This window comes from Lontra canadensis, unplaced genomic scaffold, assembly GCF_010015895.1.
Source record: "Lontra canadensis isolate GAN:19392208 unplaced genomic scaffold, GSC_riverotter_1.0 scaffold139, whole genome shotgun sequence".
NCBI lineage: Eukaryota > Metazoa > Chordata > Mammalia > Carnivora > Mustelidae > Lontra > Lontra canadensis.
Genome location: NW_022631133.1, coordinates 3349774 through 3368383, shown reverse-complemented (window position 1 = coordinate 3368383; position 18610 = coordinate 3349774). Strand labels below are relative to the sequence as shown.

The following is an 18610-nucleotide window of genomic DNA, read 5'->3' as shown; positions in this document are numbered from 1 at the left end:
TTTTACTTATGTTTATTTATACAATTTATAAATGTCTGTACATCTAATAAGTATAGTTTATAGATGTCCCACTGTTTGTACTCTCTTCTACATTCACGTGGGAGGAGTGTCACCATTTGTGCAATTATTATTATTATTTGGCTATAATTTGAGTCACTGTTTGGGACTCCCAAAAAGTTTACATAGACTTTATATATTTAAAAAGAAGCACACGCACAAATATACTCAACACATACAGACACACAAACACAAAAGAGACTGGGTTATACCTACTAAGAGCAACTTGGGAACAAAAGCAGCATTCCTGGTAAGGGTTCTGATTTTGAGATTATATTTCCCGGATCTTTTCCTTTTTATCTGCCTTAAAATTTCAAGCCAGAAAGGGCTCACTCCTTTATAAACATTTCAAAAAATACTTGCACTCTCCAGGTTACTACTTTTATAATTAATAAGCCGGGAAAAACCTTTCTTTTCTAATAGAAACATTGTTTGGACATGATTGATTTAATTACTATTATATGGAATGAACAATACAAAGTTCCTAATTACTTTGGTAGCATAAACCTCAATATAATTTAGTCCCATGTTTGGATCTTTCTAGTAAAGGAACAAATTACTAAAGATTAAGTGAATGCACAATTTATTTTAGAGGTGGAAATACAAATTTCCTATCTAATTCTAAGAGTAAATAAAAACTTGAGACTTCAGAGGAAATCTCTCCACAGGCATCCTGTTAAATGTCCTTCTGGTTTACAGATTTTTTTTCTTTAATCCAACTTCCACATTTCTGTCAGACATACATTTCTAAAATATAGCTCTGATGACATCATTTCTTTTGGTGACTTATTATAAAATTCTGAATATTGTAAAGGATGGCCCTGGCTTTCTATCCAGCCTTCCCAATGAGTCCTTGTCCCTCATGAATGTACTTTGTGTTTTAGATGCCAGGATACCATTGACTCTTGTAATACATCAAGCCTTTTCAGGCTACCCCCACTATATGGAATAACTTCATTTTTATACATGGAAAAGCTCTGTCCATTTTTTAAGATTAGGCCAAATGTTATCCACACAGTGGTTATAAAAATATTTGTAATTTTTTAACATCTGCACCTACTACTGTATAATTATGAACACTATCAGCCACGTACATAAATTCTTGCTTACTGAATCCCCAGAATACTTGAAAAATCAGCAAGAGGGATGTCATTATGTGTGCCATTATACATGCCTCTTTGAAAAAAAAGTCTTCATCTAGCACTGTGTCATAGCTACACAAGGTCTGTTTCTGAGCTGAAGTTATTTCTAAATAGGTTTTCTACAGCTCTGTGACCAAAAGAGAACCTTTCAACATCATATTGATCCAGATTGAAGAAATGTATTATTGATTATGCTGAAAGGATTAAGATATTTATTTACCATCCACCAGTCTTGCTAAGGGGTTTCTTGAAGTTTAGCTGCTAAATCATGTTTCTTGATGGCATGAAATATTCTCGAAAACTCATCAGGAAGTTTGCATGATATATATTTAACAAAACCTAATGCAATCTTTCATTTAGAGGTTTTTCAAAGGTTCCATTTCTAACTCTCTTAAGTGTAAAAGAAAGGGGAACTATTATATATGATACATGCAGAAAATCATTAGAGAATACCAGAAAAATATTTCCAAACATTATTTTTAAAGTGAACTTTTTTTGGCATGCTTGGATGCCTTTCAAAATGCCCTTGTTTTTGTATTCATTGATAAAATAATGTCCTCATCTTCAGAGTGGCAGTTAAGTTTGCATATTTAGTTAGCTCGGTATCTCCCTGGTAGCCTGCTGCTGACAGCCATTTTCCCTTCTAATGAGTCTGTGGAAGAGTTCAAGATAAAGAGAGCATTAGCTCTGCCATTTTGTTTTTGTCTACCTTTGCCTGCAATTAATAATCTATGGTCTTCTTTCAGGATAGTTTGTAAGTCCTTTGCTCATTTTATTAGTCTTAGTTTAAATAAAAATAGATAATATATTTGGTAAACCACACATGTAAATGGCAAAACTCTGGAAGCCAAGAAAAGAACTCTAATATATGGTAACATTTCAGAGAATGCCTCATACAAATGCCCTCAGACCATCAGGTCACAACATATGCCTATGATCAGTAAAGCTTATTTCCTTTCTTATTTCTAAAAACAAAACCAGTCTGTTCAAACCATTCAGTGTTTTATTTATGATTTCACTGAGCTGTGTATGTACCTTTGTTATAGCTCTTACTACTTTGTACTTAAGTAGTTTACTCACTGACAGAACATATAAGTTTTCAGGGGCAGGAGATTAATTTTTGAATCCTAAGAACTTGTATATAGATGATATTTGACCCTTTGTTGTTAAATTAGTGTATAAAATAATGTTTTTTCCCACTTAGATAGAAACCCGAAAACCATACTTACTAACGCATTTGTATCTGACTTTTGCAGGTACTGGTCCAATTTGGCTGAATGAAGTATTTTGTTTTGGGAGAGAATCATCTATCGAAAACTGTAAAATTAGCCAATGGGGGGTGAGAGGCTGTTCACACGCTGAAGATGCTGGAGTCACTTGCACTTTATAATGTATCGTACTTTCTTTCACCTTCGTGAAATCATTGTGGCAAAAATACTTTTATTATTCTGCTCCATTAATATCAGTTCAGTAAATATTTAAGAGATTAGGAATTTTGTCTAAAGAAAAGGAATATTTTAAAATCACTGGATAAACATATTGGACACCTTCATGCTTGCTATAGATCTGCATTTGAACCATTTCAACTTCTTTAGGTTTCTAAATGGAATTTCTAATATAATGACATATATTGAATGGAATATACTGAAGTTTAAGGCTTCTTGATCACAAATGCCAATGATAATGGAAACACCTTCCAGCCATTGACTTTAACTGATCTCTTCACAGGATGACAATTTTTGTCATTTTTGTCTTCTTTGTAATCTATTTAATTGACTTTAATTTAATCAGTTTCTTAATAATGAGAAGATTGGAAGAGTTCTTTTGTGCCAAGTTTGTGAAATCTCTAACCATACACATTTTTTGAGGAAATGTTTTATCTGGCCATTAAGATTTATGCATGTGCAGTAACTTGGCTGTTAGGTAGCATTGTTCATGATATATTCTGGGCATGATGAAAAACTTAGCAGATTTCACATGGTCAATAATAACATGATGATTAAGAAAACCAACATGATTATTTTACGTGATCATGTATTGACAGTTTTTGTTTGTATTTACTGACCCATGTGTTAGAAAAAGGGCTTCTGAGAAAAGGCACAGGCTCCCCATCACTATATGTGTCTCGATAATTGGTGGATCAAAAATGTCATTTCAACACGGAGCTCAATTTGATGTGCATTTTAAATTAAGTTGAATAGTTGTTATCATTCCAGAATGCTGTGTTTAAAATGTAAATACACTTTCCAATCTAAATGGCTCCACTTTAAATAACAGCATGCAAATGTCTTGAGCACAGACGTAGTTTCAACTACCCTTCTTTGAAGCCTTTCATGGAGTCCATTAACAATTGCAAGCAGAAAGAGAGAGAGAGAAAGAGAGACAGAGAGAGATATCTGTAGCTCTCAAAGATCAGTGACCCTACGCATGCCAAAACAGTACCTTACCAATGGTCAGCCCATCACCAGGGTACATCTTAGAATGTGGAAGGTCACCTGGAACCCAGTGCCTGTCCCCAGCTGTCTAGGTATACAGGAAGAAAGACCAGGGATTGCTCTTGAAGCCTAATCGAGTATAATATAGCCCAGAGAAGCATATAATTTTTAAGTTTCCTAAGTGCCACACCAAGGGACATGTGATAAGGAAGTAGTACTAGTCTGGAATGGCTCCACTCTTCTCTCTTGAAGGGCGATAAGCAAAACCGTGGGCTGATGCATTCTTTCCACTCCTGAAGTCTCACTTCTACAAATAGTAGCCAGAGTAGATTCCCTGCTTCTTGCTTGCAAAGGCAAAAATTCTCATGGAACTGGAAGTACAGGAAATGGCCTGCTGAAAATGCCCTTTTATCATGTTACATTCTTCTACTTGTTAAACACGAGTTATTTTCTCCAATGTAATTTTGTGGCTAAGAGAATGGGCTCTCAACCTAGACAAACTGTCTCTAAACCCTGGCCCTACATTCCACGGGTTATTAAGTCCTTGGGCTCAACTGCATTGTCTAGGTGTTTCCTTCAGACGGCAAACAAGATAGTATTAAAAGGAATCCTTTGCAGGGACCCCTGGGTGGCTCAGTCGGTTAAGCATGTGCTTTTAGCTCAGGTCATGATCGCAGGGTCCTGGGATGGAGTCTTGCATTGGGCTTCTTGCTCAGTAGGGAGCCTGCTTCTCCCTTTGCCTGCTATCCCCCTGCTTGTGTTTGTACTCTCTCTCTCTCTCAATCTCTCTCTCTCTCTGCCAAATAAATAAAATCTTAAAAATAAATAAATAAATAAAAAGAATCCTTTACATAGCAGCCTACACGAGATGTCTGGGATCAGTGCTTATGGGTGCCACATGCTATGTTGATGTAGGGTATATGGATACTGATTTTCCACCTATATATAGACATTTGTGTCCTTAAAACCAAGAGAGCCCTTTTTGTAATTGGGTTACTCAACTCAATCTGGTCTAGAAAAGAGCTTAACTTTGCCACTATATTTGGGACCTTTCTTTTGGAATGGTGAATTGCATTAACTCCTTCAGGAAGTGGTGATTTGGGGAAGGACTGATGGAAGAGAGAGTGGAAGGAGGGTGGGACAGAGGGAGGGAAGGAGGAAAAGGAGATAAAAGAGGGAAAGAGGGAAGCAGAAAAGGAAAGACCACCTGACCAGAATCATTGCATTCCATTTATCTAGCCATGCATCAAAATAAATGCTGTGTGCATAAATAATTTTTTAAAAGAATAGGGAAGTAGAAAATAAGAATATCAGTTGATATTTAAGAACCAAACATACTTCCCCTCAGTTATCTGAACAAATAATTTCAAGTAAAAACTTCAATTTTTCCATAAATTATGAACCATGGTAGTCTGTGTTCAAAATGTGCACTTGGGGCATATACCTCTTACAAATCATATAGTAATGCTTGTGATTAAGAGGGAAATGGAATATTTGTGGCCTCGGAAATGTATATGTGATCAGGATTGCTAGGATGCTCATGCTTAACCCAGTCATTGGCAAGAGATATACAAACTTACTATCATCGGATTAGAATAATAACAATTATTCATTCTCCAGAGTTGGAAGAGCTCAAGGTTCATGAAAGGTCAAGGGACCATGTTCACTAAATGAAATCAAGATTCTGGCAGAGAATGGGAACAAGTGAATGACCGTCAGGTGGACAAGTAACAGTGTTTCCACAGAGAGTACAATTAGGAGATGCTTCTGTTGAGATATTTTTTTTAATACATTCAAATGGAACGCAGGGATTTTAGGAATATGTGTTTGGCACTAGATATAGCTTTTTATCAAGCATATAACCGCAATGTAGCCTGACTTTTTTTAACTCTGCTTTTTCCTTAGTGAATGTTAGGTGACAGATTTTCACAGGGTTTTCTTTAATCGAATCAATATTCTTGTCACATCACAAAATGGAACACTATTCCTTTCTGATATTCATCAACTCTTGTTTACTATAGAGTACTCTAGTTTTTGAATTTTATTGTAACATGTATTTTTATACTTGTATTATCTGTTAACAAAAAATTTGTTTCAGGTATGGGTTATTATTTAGAATATTTACCTAAACAGAAAGAAAAATTAGGAAGCATGACATCAGCAAAATAGTGGAAGAGGCAGCCCCACGTGCTCATCCCCCACAGAAACATTGAGAAACAAGTACAAGTCATCAGAACCAACCTCCTCAGTCCTCTGGAAAACAGTCAAAATTTTACAGCAACTAAGCAAATGCTGAGTCAAGAGAAAGGCAACTTCCAGACAACAGGGAAGTTCTGTGGCATTTTTACTCACCCTTGTCCTAACCACTCCCAATTTGGTCATGAGACAGCCACCGCAGAGGTTCCTCGTTTGGAACCCTGGCCCACGATTGCAGAGGATGCAGGGCAAGCCTTCTTCGCAAATGCTTGTGTGTGTCAGGGTGAACTCCCATGAAGGCTCCCTGAAGGACGGGTGCAAACTTGCCTTCAACCCTGTTGTGCTCAACTTGGAACTCTAGCTGGAAAAGCAGCGTGCCTTGCTCAAAAACTCTACAGACTTCAATAACGACCATTACATGCCGGGGGCCAAAGGTTACAGTTGAGACATACGATGGATCACACGAGACCTGCGAGCAAAAGCCCGGCAGAGCTTCTAAGGACATTTTTTAAAAGCCACGTGTACAGAGGACTGCAGAAAACTGCACGTGCCCAGGACAAGATACACGCGCATCTGCAAAGACTGGGACAGGTGGCTTTTGTTTTTGCTGTTGTTAGTGTTTTTTGTTTGGTTATGGGTTCCTTGCGGGGAAGGGAGGCTTGTTTTTGGTTTCTAGTTCCTGGTGTTCAAAGACACTAGTGAAACAGAAGCCAAGCAACAGAGACTGCAGTGACCTCCCGCATAAGGAACACCATCTTTGCAAAAATCAGTTTTGGGAAGTAACTAAGCAAGTAGACCACTACAGCCTTCAAGGAAGAAAAACAGAACAAACCATAGGGAAGGGGGAGAATCTGCCTTTCGGGGTTACCACATGATAGTCCAAGGTCCAGTTTTCAATAACGACCAAAAAATCCCAAGTCATACAAAGAAATAGGAAATTTACCCCCCCAAAAGGACAAAACAGATTGACAGAAAATGGTCCCTGAGGAAGTCCAGGGTTGGACGTACTCAACAAAGTAAAACAACTGCTAAAATATGATTTTTTAAAAAAACACAAAGAACTAAAGGCAATCAGGAACAATGCATTAAAATGAGAATATCAATGAAAAAAAATGAGAATATCAATGAAAAGAAAAAAGAGTCAAACAAATTTTGGATCTAAAATGTACAATTAGCAATGTGAAAAATTCACTAGAAGAGTTTAGCAGCGGATATGAACAAGCCGGAGGAAAGAACTGACTAATTTAAAGATAGGACAATTGAACCTCTTGAATCTGAGAAGCAGAAAGAAAATTAAAAAATGAGGAAAAGTAAAAAGAACCTAAGGTACCTGAGGGTCGTTGTCCACTGGACAGAACCATGCATTGTGTAGTCCCAGAAATAAATAAATAAATAGGCGTCTGTGTGTACAGACACACAGACAGAGAGAGAGAGAGAGGAGGAGGAGAAGGAGGAGGAAAAGCATCTATACGGGACTACATTTTCCAGAATTCTCTTTCCTACATTGTTCTGGCTCATTATGGGCCACACAAGACATTTTGCATGGGAGTTTAGCCGCAGTTACGGTTCACATTCAGAAAGTCACTTCATGGGCAACAGGGTCTGATACATGTCTACACTGCGCATCACTGCTCTGCTGGTTCACCAGCTTTGCAGGACAGCAGAACCTGGAGCTCCTAGAGTTCCCTCTGGGGCCTGCCTGGGTTCCTCTCACTCCTGAGCCTGGTCCGTGGTTAGCTTCTTGAGGAACTCGTCACCTTCTCCGGCAGGCCACCTGCACCATCAAGTCGAAGGCAGGGAGAAAGGCTGGTTTCCAGCTCATCCACGTGGGTTTCAGTTTGCCCTTGATCTCCGTTTGCGTCCAACTGCCCTTCTCACGGGCTGACCCTGCTGACTTCAGAGCACACAGCACGGGACACAGACTACTCAACCAGCAGCTCCTTCTTCCACTGCTGTGTCAGATCAAACCCCTTACGGGGAGATGGGGAACTGTAGCTCTAGATTTTGAGCCAGTGGCTTTGGGCAGAAACATGGACAGAAGAATAGGGGTATTTAATAATCGTAGTCATGGGCTTGCTATTTAGAGTCTCTTCTGTTTTGCCAAGCATACGAGTGAAAACTGAAATTATTTTTAATTACTTTGGCTGCTGAACAGTGCTTTCTGAAGGCAACCATCTCTGAGACAAACACACGAACGCAGGTTTTAATAGTTACATAAAGTAACCAACTTCTGTTGGTTTTTCTACAAAAATGTGAACTGCACCAAGAATTTTAAAAAGGGGATTTACTATATTACTTTAATAACTCCGAAACTGAATGTGACCCTCAAAGCTCTTTGGGGTTCCTTGAATGAAAAACTTTAGATTTCCATGCCTGGAGGAATTTTAGGTGAGGGAGAAAAACAAGACTGAAATACATTTGCTAATTGCCCATTAAGAACCTCCCTGGGGCCAAACAAGTTCACTCAAACCTGTAAAACTTTGCAGTTTTTTTTCAGAAAACATCTCTGATGCTTCATGCTTGCAACACTACCCTCAACAGGCTGATAGAATTACTGGCATAAATTGTTCATTTATTTTCTTTTGTCAAATCGCGTAGCATTGTCCCATTCTAAGGGTTCTAGGGCAGAATAAATTGAAATCAGCTACTATGCTGAGTAAGGCCCTGCTATCTTTTGGAGACTTAATATGTCCTATATCCACGTCAGCTGCCAGAGTGATTGGGGATTAAAAGGATAACCTGAGAAGGTTAAAAACAAGAAAAGAGGGAAAGAAAGAAGGTCAGGGAGAAGGAGGGAAGGAGAGATCTGAGCAGCAACAAATTTGTTAATCATCTCTTCATTCTATGCTGAAAATTTTGAATGAGGTAGGTCGGTTTGTGATATTTTTAAACATCTTACGCTAAAGAACTGAGGTAACAAATGATTGAGGGGGGGAAGGGTTGTGGAACTTCAGTAGTAGACAATTATTTTTATCTTAGCATTCAAATTCTAAATTGAATTCCTACTCAAAACAGCTTTATCCCACATCGCCGTCGTGAGGGAATCAAGAACTTTAAGGGAACAAATTTATCATAAAAATTTCCTACCAGTGACTGTGTACTCAAATTATATTTGGGGGAAGATATCCACCCATAAACTTGATGTATATGCTCACCTAGAGACACCAGAAAAGCATTTCTTATTGTTTTTGTTTTAAAATAGAATTACAATATTATTTTCTTTGATACTGAGAAAAACTGTGTCACATTAAGATAAAGCACAAAGGCATAACACTCTCTATGCCTGATGCTCTTCTTGTAGAGCAATGAACTTAAATAATTCGTTATTGTTTGCCAGGTGCCCTCTACATGCGTAAGGAGAGCGGTGTCTTTTCAGGAAAAAAAGCTGATATTTATTAGGAAGCCGTAGGATGTGGTCAATGTAGTGGGCAGGAGGGGGATGACCCCTTTTTCTGTCCAGGCTCTGCCTTGTGCTGCCAGCACATTCTTTAGGGAAGTCACCGAGCCTCTAGTCCTCACAGGCGAGCACAGGAAGGGGGGGACGATTCCTTGTGATTTTGCTAACTCAGGATGTGCTTGCAAGGACCGGGTGTGAACGTGAATTACTGACAGGTCAGAAGTGACTCATTTTCAGGCAGTCCTCAGCCTCCCCATGTTCGGTACTGTTTAAAAAAAAAAAAAAAAAAGGTAAAGAAATTGAGTTACCTTGAAGTTGGTTTTGTTTTGAAGGCTGTTTTCTTTACATTTTGATGCAACTCTGAGACCTGTACACATGAGGGCTTTGTTAGCATTAGAGCTATGGGAATACTCTATAAATAGAGAGTTCACTATGTATCTAGAACTTTTCATTTACTCAGACGTTTAGGAAGGAAGAATTGCTGTGTGAATCGGCTTAGTCTAATTTAGTGAAGGAATTATCTTATAAAGGGAAAAACATATAAGACAACAAGGGGACATTTCCGAGGCCTCCTGGGGGTACTTGGCTTGCCTGGTGGAGACCCTCAGCTCTTGACATCCATAGGCCAAGAAAAAGAAAGGGGAGAAAAAGAGGAATTTTCAGAGACTGATCCTAAACTGAGCCCTAGCAGAAATCCCAGATCAAGAAGCATTGGCCAAAATACTCCCAGATGAATCTGCTTCCTCTGCCTTCCAAAGATTTAAGCCCTTTCCTGAGTAATCCCTTTTTTCTCTTTACGTAGTTCTTTCCCATCTTCCATTTCTTTACTTTCCCCCTCTCACTCCAGAAAAGGCTTGGGGTTTAATTTAAAGCTGTTAGACTGAAACTGGCCAGTCCTCCAGATCGCCTGCCAAGGTCTTAATCCAAACCACTTACTCACTGTGGGTCCGCCAGCATCCGACAAGCACACGCTCAACCCAGGGGCGGGCTGTGGAAAGTTACAGAGAAGTAACAAACCAAAGAGCAGAAGGGAAGAAACTTGAGCCCTGCTTAAGGAAGAGGTTATGACCTGATGGAGAAAAATGTGGTTTGCCACAGAAGAGATTTTATAAGCAGGGCCACAGAAGGATACAATTTGACCAACCTGGAGAAAACCGGAGGAGCTGAAACAAACAAACCAATAGCTCTAAGAACAAAAACCCCAACTCAGAAGATTTTAATTGCATTTAAGAGGCATCTGGGAACCACAGCAGAGTCATAGAAAGGGAAAGGGTATCTAATGATGATCGTGGCTAGAAGAAAAGCTGGTTATCTGCAGACTTGAGGGCCTGGTGGTACATAACGGGCATCCGTTCGCTCGGCTATGGGTTTATTTAAGCTGAAAATGATAATCCTCTCTATTGCTCCAGAGATTTAAAGCAGGTCACTAAATCTGGATTGGAGCCTCCCAAAGCCCCTGTTGATTAATTAGCATGAAATTAAGCATATGGCACTTTCTATGCTTAACATTTTTTTTTCTTCAAAACAATACCTTTACACCTTGATTCCAACTTCAGTGTCACTGTAACGATAAAATTAGAATCTGATGATACGAAAATCTGTGGAAGCTGCGCAGCCTAACTTTTTTTTTTTTTTTTTAAGATTTTATTTATTTGACAGAACGAGAGACAGCACAAGCAGGGGGAGCAACAGGCAGAGGGAGAAGCAAACTCCCCGCTGAGCAGGGAGTCCATTGCCGGGCTGGCTCCCATGACCCTGGGGCATGACCTGAGCTGAAGGCAGAAGATTACCAGGCTGAGTCACCCAGGTGTCCCACAGCCTAACATTTAAATTATCAGTATTATTATTATTGCTGTCCAGAATGAGAAAGAGAGAGAGGCAGAGAAAACTGGTCTCTATTTCATACTCAAGGCATGAGTCTAGCTTGGTATAATTCTGAGTACAGAATTATGTGTATAGGAAAAAATTTTAATATATGATAATATAAGTTTCTTAGTGGTTCTGATTAATCACTGTGGCATAATTACCTTGCTTTATTGTATAATTCATGTTACGAGATTACCAGGTGCTGGCCTCGTTAGTAACAGAGACACTGCTTTAATTTCCATATTTTTCTTAAAAGGCTTAAGTAAGGCCCACCTTGGCCTATTATAGGCACGGTTCTGTGTGGAAAGTTTTAGGGAAAGAATTTTTGGCACAGACCGTGATTGCTGATTCCTCTCTCAACTTACCAGTACCTCTGTTGTCTAGGTCTGCTGGTCAGATGTGAGTTTGGGGCTGTTTCCCCCAGATAGGGATTTCAACTCCATAAACTTCAATCCATGAACACCAATTCTCTAACCTGTATATATGCGGATAATAAAAGTACTTACAGACTTCTGGCTAAAATCCATAAAATAATGTGAGAGCACTTGAGAGTAATCTTTAAAGGTTGATATTATGTAAGAAATCACTTCGAAGGGTTTCTCGACATCAAATAGTGAGGGGGACTTAATTAAACCTTTAATGATGAAGCTGATGGACAGAGTTTTATACTATATATCCACTTTAATTCACAGGTGTTGAAATTCTGACTTCCCTGCTCTTGAGTCTTAAAAAAATACACTCTTAGGACAGGAAAGTATGTAATAAGGTGCTAATTTAAGGAACTTATTTTGAAGGATTACAAATGTGTTTTTATGGTTATCAGAAGTTCTTTATGATCTGGATATATATTATTTTCATTCCAAGGTCCATAGTGAATCACAAAGTGGGAAGATACTGCTTGTAGACAATTTCTTTTTGCTCTAATGTTCTTGGAACTGGGAAATCTTTTTAAAATTAAATGCTTTTAATTCACATAAAATGGATTGGTTTCCCTCTCTACCAGCAGAGGGAGACCTAGGTCCATCACTCCCAGTCTCTCCAGGAATTTTACTGGAGTGAAAAATGAGAACTAAGGCTTTACCTGTTCAACCCAGGGTTCCCTGTCCTACTTTCTCTGCATTCATTAAATTTAGGATTCATCTTTGTGTTCCAAGAGTCCATTTCTTTTCCTTCCTTGACTCATTATGGACACCATTTGAATGTCATCATACCCAAAATATCACAAACACAGAGCCTGATATTTTAAAGAAACAGGGAAGATTCCTGATGGCAAACAACTCAAAACCAAATAATAGACTTCCCTGCTGCTGAAGTTTCCTACCATTGGGAATGTCTCCTTGGTTGACCTTACTGCCCCTTTGCTTCTCAAATACCTATGTCTTGCTCTCTCCTCTCAGGCTCTGACATGTTGCCTGATGCCTATTAATCATTTGTGCATCACAGGTCATTTTATGTCATTTTTCTTTCACTGTATCCCTGACCAAGGAGTCTTACTTTTCTTGAAATCTGACAAGCATTGACCCAATAGAGTTATTCTCTGAGAAGATCTGTTATGAGCTATTAATCATATGGGTTAGTTTTGAAGAGACAACACCACCAAACATTTATTAAGAGCTCAAAATGAGCAAGCATTTATCTGGGTTCTGTGAGGAAAACAAAAATGAGTAAAATAAAACTCTTAAAACAAGAGATGCACAGGAAGAGTCACCATTGTTCTAGATCTAGGACTTCATTGTTCATAATCTGCAGAGGCTTTAGCAAATAGATAAGCTCTGTTGCTTAATGACTCAGTCTGGATAGGTGTTGAAAGAACGCTGAACTCATGTTAGAAACCCAATCTCCATCAAGTAGGTATGATTTCAAATTACCATAATCCTGGTCCGAAGGCTTCCCAGGACCTTGGTGGGAGTATGTGATCCCAGGTAGTCCCTGCCAGCAATATCTCTGTTTCAGTCCAGCAGGAGCTTCTGGGCCAGTCAACCTGAATGTTCCCTTGTTGAATCAACCTCCTCTATCCTCATCTCTGGTATTGGAACTTATTATCTGGACCCCAGTGGAACATCTGTTCTCTTTATCTTAGCATTCCGAAGGGACGGAGCTCTCGTCACCCACCCCATCACTCTCATACACCAAACTCCTTGATCCTGCAGTATCTCTCCAGCTACCATTGGAAAGTAGTTCAACTCCTTTATCACTTTATTCTACTGGCAATGTAATGCATAATATTACAGCCCAGTGCTTCTGAACAATGCTCCATTTACAAGATAATGTGAGTAACTACTAGTTCAAGCGCAGAATTGTTAATAGACCGTAAAAAGGTATTTGTTCGTATAAAGTATCACTCATTGCTTTCCTATCATACCCTTTATCTAAGCACTGTGTTAATGTCTCTATGTGGTAATAATTTCATTTTTGAACTTTAAGATAATTCTTTAAATGAGTCCAGCATCTGCTTAGCTGAGGAGCCATAACCTTTCCTGAGTGTGGGTGCCAGACCCTATTAACTGGGCTCTCTGAACACTCGGTGACTTCTCACAGTACATTTGCGCAAATTAAAGCTAATGGAAAACAATTTACAACTTAAAAAGGAGACGACTATAAATAAATATAACAACTTAGTTATAAAACTTTTGCTCTAGCTGAGTGTTCTCTCAAATAATAATGGTGGCATCTCAATCAATAGCTTTCATAGAATGGAAATGGCTAGAAGACACTGGAAATAAATAGGAATGTAAAAGAGAGAAAACTGTTGATTTCCCAGCATTTGCAATTTCTGAGCATTTGTCAGGAAGGCAGAGTTGCAGAAGGAGGTGAAGGATGACACCCCCATTCCAGCTGGAAAGAATGAGACCCTAAGGTGGGCTTGGTTGCTGAGCCAGCTTTGTTCAAGGTTCAGGCACAGGCTTCGCACTTAGATAGCTGGAATGAGGCAATGGATGGCCCAGCCTGCAGGGGGAACAGAGAAATGCGGAATTGAAGTGCATACCCTGAGAGGTGAAAAGGCACAACAGAAGGAACACCGCATCCAAAGTACAGGAAACCTGGCTTCAAATCCAGACTCGGCATTTCACGAGTTAACTCAGGTAGTCTGAGCCAAATCATTCAACCTTCCTTAGACTCACTGGTCTTATCACTCCTATTAATGTCCTAATATTTAAGAACCATGGTATTCTTCTACCTCCTTGGACACTTCACTGAGAGTGGTGTGCTGTAGTCTGGTTCAGGGCTTGGAAGAGCAGACCAGATGTCAGCCTGTTTGGTCCTAAGTACTAGAATTGAGGCTTCTAGACCAAAGATGGAGCAGGGAGGGTCCTAGCAAGGGAACAGGCCTCTGAAAACTCAAACTGATATTAACAAGGCAATGAAACAAATCACTCTGGGCCACCTTTAGCCTGCAAACTTGGGATAGAACCCAAGTGGGATGAGCTAGATGACCCCAAGTGTGGTGAGCAATTGGGGTTTTAACATTCACCTTGGGACATGGTGAGCCGCTGAGCTCTGCAGTAAGGATCGTGAGCACAGCTCCCCACGGGAGCCAAGGGGCTGGCATGGTTGCTGTGTCCCAGCCTAACTTAACCAAGGCAGCAATTACATTCTAAGAGATTTTCTATTCTTCTGCCTGGAGGTTGTTCCAGAAGAGCCTATTTCAAGGTGAGATTGGTATTCAAACCAAAGGTGTTTTGTCAGCAAAAAGAGATGACTCCCCCTTGACTTCCCTTATAGATTTATGAATAAACTCCTCCAATATTTCTCCACCATGCCCTTAGAAAATGGTCTTCACTACTTCAGGTTCAGTTGCTAGGCAGTTTCTCCTAGGTTGTGTTTCCTGCAAGAATTTCTTGTCTAGGCAGCTTGGTATGCTGAAGTCGCATTTCCAGAATCTCAGAGAAGGTTCCGTGGGATGTATCGCACTGTAATAGCATCCCCAAACACAGGCTGATATGTTGAAAAGCCAAGAGACCAGGACTAAAAGTAGATTTTTGATTGCAGTTCTACACAACCAGGTCTGTACACCTTTCCTGAGCTCAGCTGCCGTGTGATTCTATCCCACTTCTTCCTCAGTGTGATTCTACCCCACGTCTTCGTCTGCCCCTCTCTGCAGGAGGGATTCTGGAATCCTGCTATTTTCCCTTTATTTCCCCACAACCTAAATCTGCACCAAGTGCAGATGGTGGGAGATCAGAAGTATGCTTCTGCTTCGGTAGATCCTCAAAGATTCTGGCCTAGCATGGTTGTGACAGTCACTCTTTGTGCTACTTTTCACACTTTTTAAGTAGAAAATAGCATGACTTAAGCAAATCCTCAAAGATACATGCTGGTCCCTATGTTTAACCTCTCTATCCCAATAAGAATCAGAAGTATGATTTTTTTAACCTTAAGTATTTATGAAAAATCTCATAAAAATCTGATAACTTCTGAAGAAAATTACAAACCTTTTTGAAAGGCATTGTTTTTGTGTGTGTTTTGTTTGAGTGCTCTACGAGGCAGACATCAAAATGCACTTGCTGTGGAACAGATAAGGAGAATGTCTAAGGGATAAAGAGGAAAGAAAGTAGGAGGGGGTAGACTGTGACACAGGACTGGTGACTATGGAGGGAGAGTGAAAAGAGGGAGGGTTGGGTAGGAATAGTCTTGGACATTAAAGCAATTCTAAGAAGTTTCTTCCAGACCAATGGGGAGTCTCTGAACCAAAGTTCCCTGTCAGAGGAGACCTGAATTAAGCCAGAATGGCCTGCCTTAGGACACTTCTGTGAGTCTGGGGCAAGTGCAACATCATCTTCCTAAAGGTTGTGTAGATCCAGAGAGACAGCAACTGGGGCCTTCATCAATCCACTACATTCTTTACAGTAAGAAAGTGAGACATGCACGTTCATGGTCCCTACCATATACAGCCACAATAAAGGAGGAAGAGATTTCATCTTCATGAATAGAGATTGGATTTTATTTTTTAAAAATCTCCATTCTTCTCAAGCCGATCTAGGGTCCCATAATTCCAACGAAAATGGCAACAGGATTTTAAAATCCATGTGTTGTTGGGTTTTGTCCTTGTTTTTGTAGAATTTAGGCTGACTTCGGGATTATACGGAAAAGAAAAACAAAAGAACAGACACCCTTGAAGAAGAAAGAAAGGGTGGGAAATTTGCTTCTCCAAATATGAAAATATTATAGGACTATACTAATGAAGAAAAGGTAGTAACAGTTCTGGAATAGACAAACAGAACAGTGGGATAGAATTTAGAGCCTGAAGTAGAGCAGCACATATATAGAAGTTTGATATATGATAGAAAGTTATAAAGGATGTTCTTGATTATTATGCTCAAGAAACAGTCATCTATATATGGAAACCAAAAATGAAATCACTTCCTGATTTATACCAAACACAAAAATCAATTCCTGGTCAATTAAAGATTGAAATATTAAAACCAGCCTGTAAAAAGAGAAGAAAAAATAATGCAGAAGGATATCTTTATAACTTCCTTGTAGGTAAATACTTCTTGAATGGAACCAAAGAATACAGATTCTAATGAAAAGATTGATAAATTTTACTGCATTAAAAAATATAGGTATCTAAATATATTAAGAAAAGAAAGAAAACGCAGGCCAAATATTGGAGTGCATATAATAAGACAGTAATTGGTTTCCAGAAAACTACAGAGCATGTAAAATCAATCTGGGAGAGAACAAATGACTCAGGAGGAAAGTGGATGAAAGATATGACAGGGAACAAACCAAGTGGTAACTAAGAAAGCAAACTAAACCACAATAAGATATCCGTTAACTTTGGGGAAAATTTAAAAAGTCTCACAGTTGCAAGGGTGGAGAAAAGAGAATTCTCCTATTTCCAATGGGAATTTAAGTTCTAACAATTAATTTATGGAGCAAATTTCCTTTATCTAATAAATTTTAAAATGCACATTCCTTATAACTGGCTACTATACTATGTTTTAATCATGTAGAAAATGGCATCACAGAATTGTTCATACTCGCATCGGAAAAAATCAACTGATAAAGTTTTAAACTTTTTAAAACTTTTAAAAAGTTGTGGTGAGAATTTAGAATCCCATCATGGCAAGTTAAACAATACTTTCCTGCCCTACAGTTAATAAAAGTGAGCTATATTAACGATAGCCTTGTTAAATGATATTGAGAACAAACAAAGTTAGCCTGCCCCGAGAAATACTGCTCCTGGAAATAAGCCTGTGAATCATCAAAAGTAATCTGCTTTTAAAACTTAGGATTCTATCATTTCAACATGATCAGACTCATCAGGATTCTCTTTAAGACCTTTACTCGGTGCCCCCAAGGCCAAAGACATAATGCTAAACCCTGTCCAGTCTCAAACTTCTCTGCCTTCCAAGGCCCACCTTAAAATCTTCCAGCCCAGTTCCTAAAACTGTAAACACCTTTCTTTGCTTTCCTTTCGGAAACGCTTTTAAAACAACGTCAATCTTGCACCTTCCTTTACTGAAATAAGTCCAATAAACTTAATATTACTCGATCAACAAATTTGTGGGGTGGTCTTTGGGGGCAGTCAACAGTAGGATATTCAAACAATGAATATGCTATTAAAAGAAAGTTTTTAGAGATGTATGTACCAATACGAATAAATGTCACATAGTATTGACTTAAAAATAATACAATAAAGCAGAAGTTGCCATCGAGAAATAGTTTAGCTCCAGATATATATAATTTAAATAAATGTAAATCCAAAGGAAGATTTATTTAAGGATACATACAAATGTGATCAAAGTTGGCCAAATACAGATACTATACACCAAAGTCAGGATTGGGGGAATGAGAGAGATGGGATTGCAGTCAGGAAATATACAGAAAGTTTCTGTATTTGGCATGTTTTAACTCCCAAGATAAGTGGTGGCCTCCTAGGACTGCATCTCATTATTATTTAAGCCTCTTTTACAATTTTAATTCTTTCATAACTTTTAAAGGAAAGGTATTGTTAGGTTATGATATTTGGAGGTAATTGCAGGAAGAGAGAACGATAGTATATCATGTATATATAAAAAGTTAAAAGCATCCTTTGGATTTTAGGATCCAGTAAATTCTTGTCAATATGGTGACAGTGGTTGGAGTGGCTGGGTGGCTCAGTTGGTTAAGCATCTGACTCTTGATTTTGGCTCAGGTCATGAACAGGTTTGTGAGATCAAGCCCCACATTGGGCTCCGTGCTGGGTGTGGAGCCTGCCTAAGATTCACTCCTCCCTCTCCACTCCTCCCCCACCACCCCCACCACAGGTCTGTTCTCTGTCTCTCTCTAATATATATAATAAATAATTAAAAAAAAAAAAAGCTGAGAGAGGAGTGGGAAAGATGGAGGGTGAGAAGAGATTGGAAACTGTGGAAGTAGAAACAGGGAATGGCTTTAAAAAACAAAATTCAACTGAGTAAATTTGAGGATCTAACTGGCTTTTTGAGTGATTCATAAATCAAGCAGCATCCCATCTGGCCAGTAGGGGGAGCTCTACTGCGCTGTAGAAAAGTATTGGTTTTTAAAGTCAG

The 18610-nt window shown here is 39.0% G+C and overlaps 1 protein-coding gene across 4 annotated transcripts in view; it reads left to right on the top strand.

The window, feature by feature from the left end:
• The window catches only part of MSR1 (macrophage scavenger receptor 1), an 83982-nt gene extending 80193 nt beyond the window's left edge, over window positions 1-3789 (top strand). For all 4 annotated transcript variants that reach the window (XM_032843396.1, XM_032843394.1, XM_032843395.1 and 1 more), the window contains exon 10: window positions 2456-3789. In XM_032843396.1, coding sequence (XP_032699287.1) covers window positions 2456-2589 — 134 coding nt within the window. In that variant the 3' untranslated portion in view covers window positions 2590-3789. The remainder of the gene's footprint in view (window positions 1-2455) is intronic.
• The last annotated feature ends 14821 nt before the right edge of the window (window positions 3790-18610 follow it).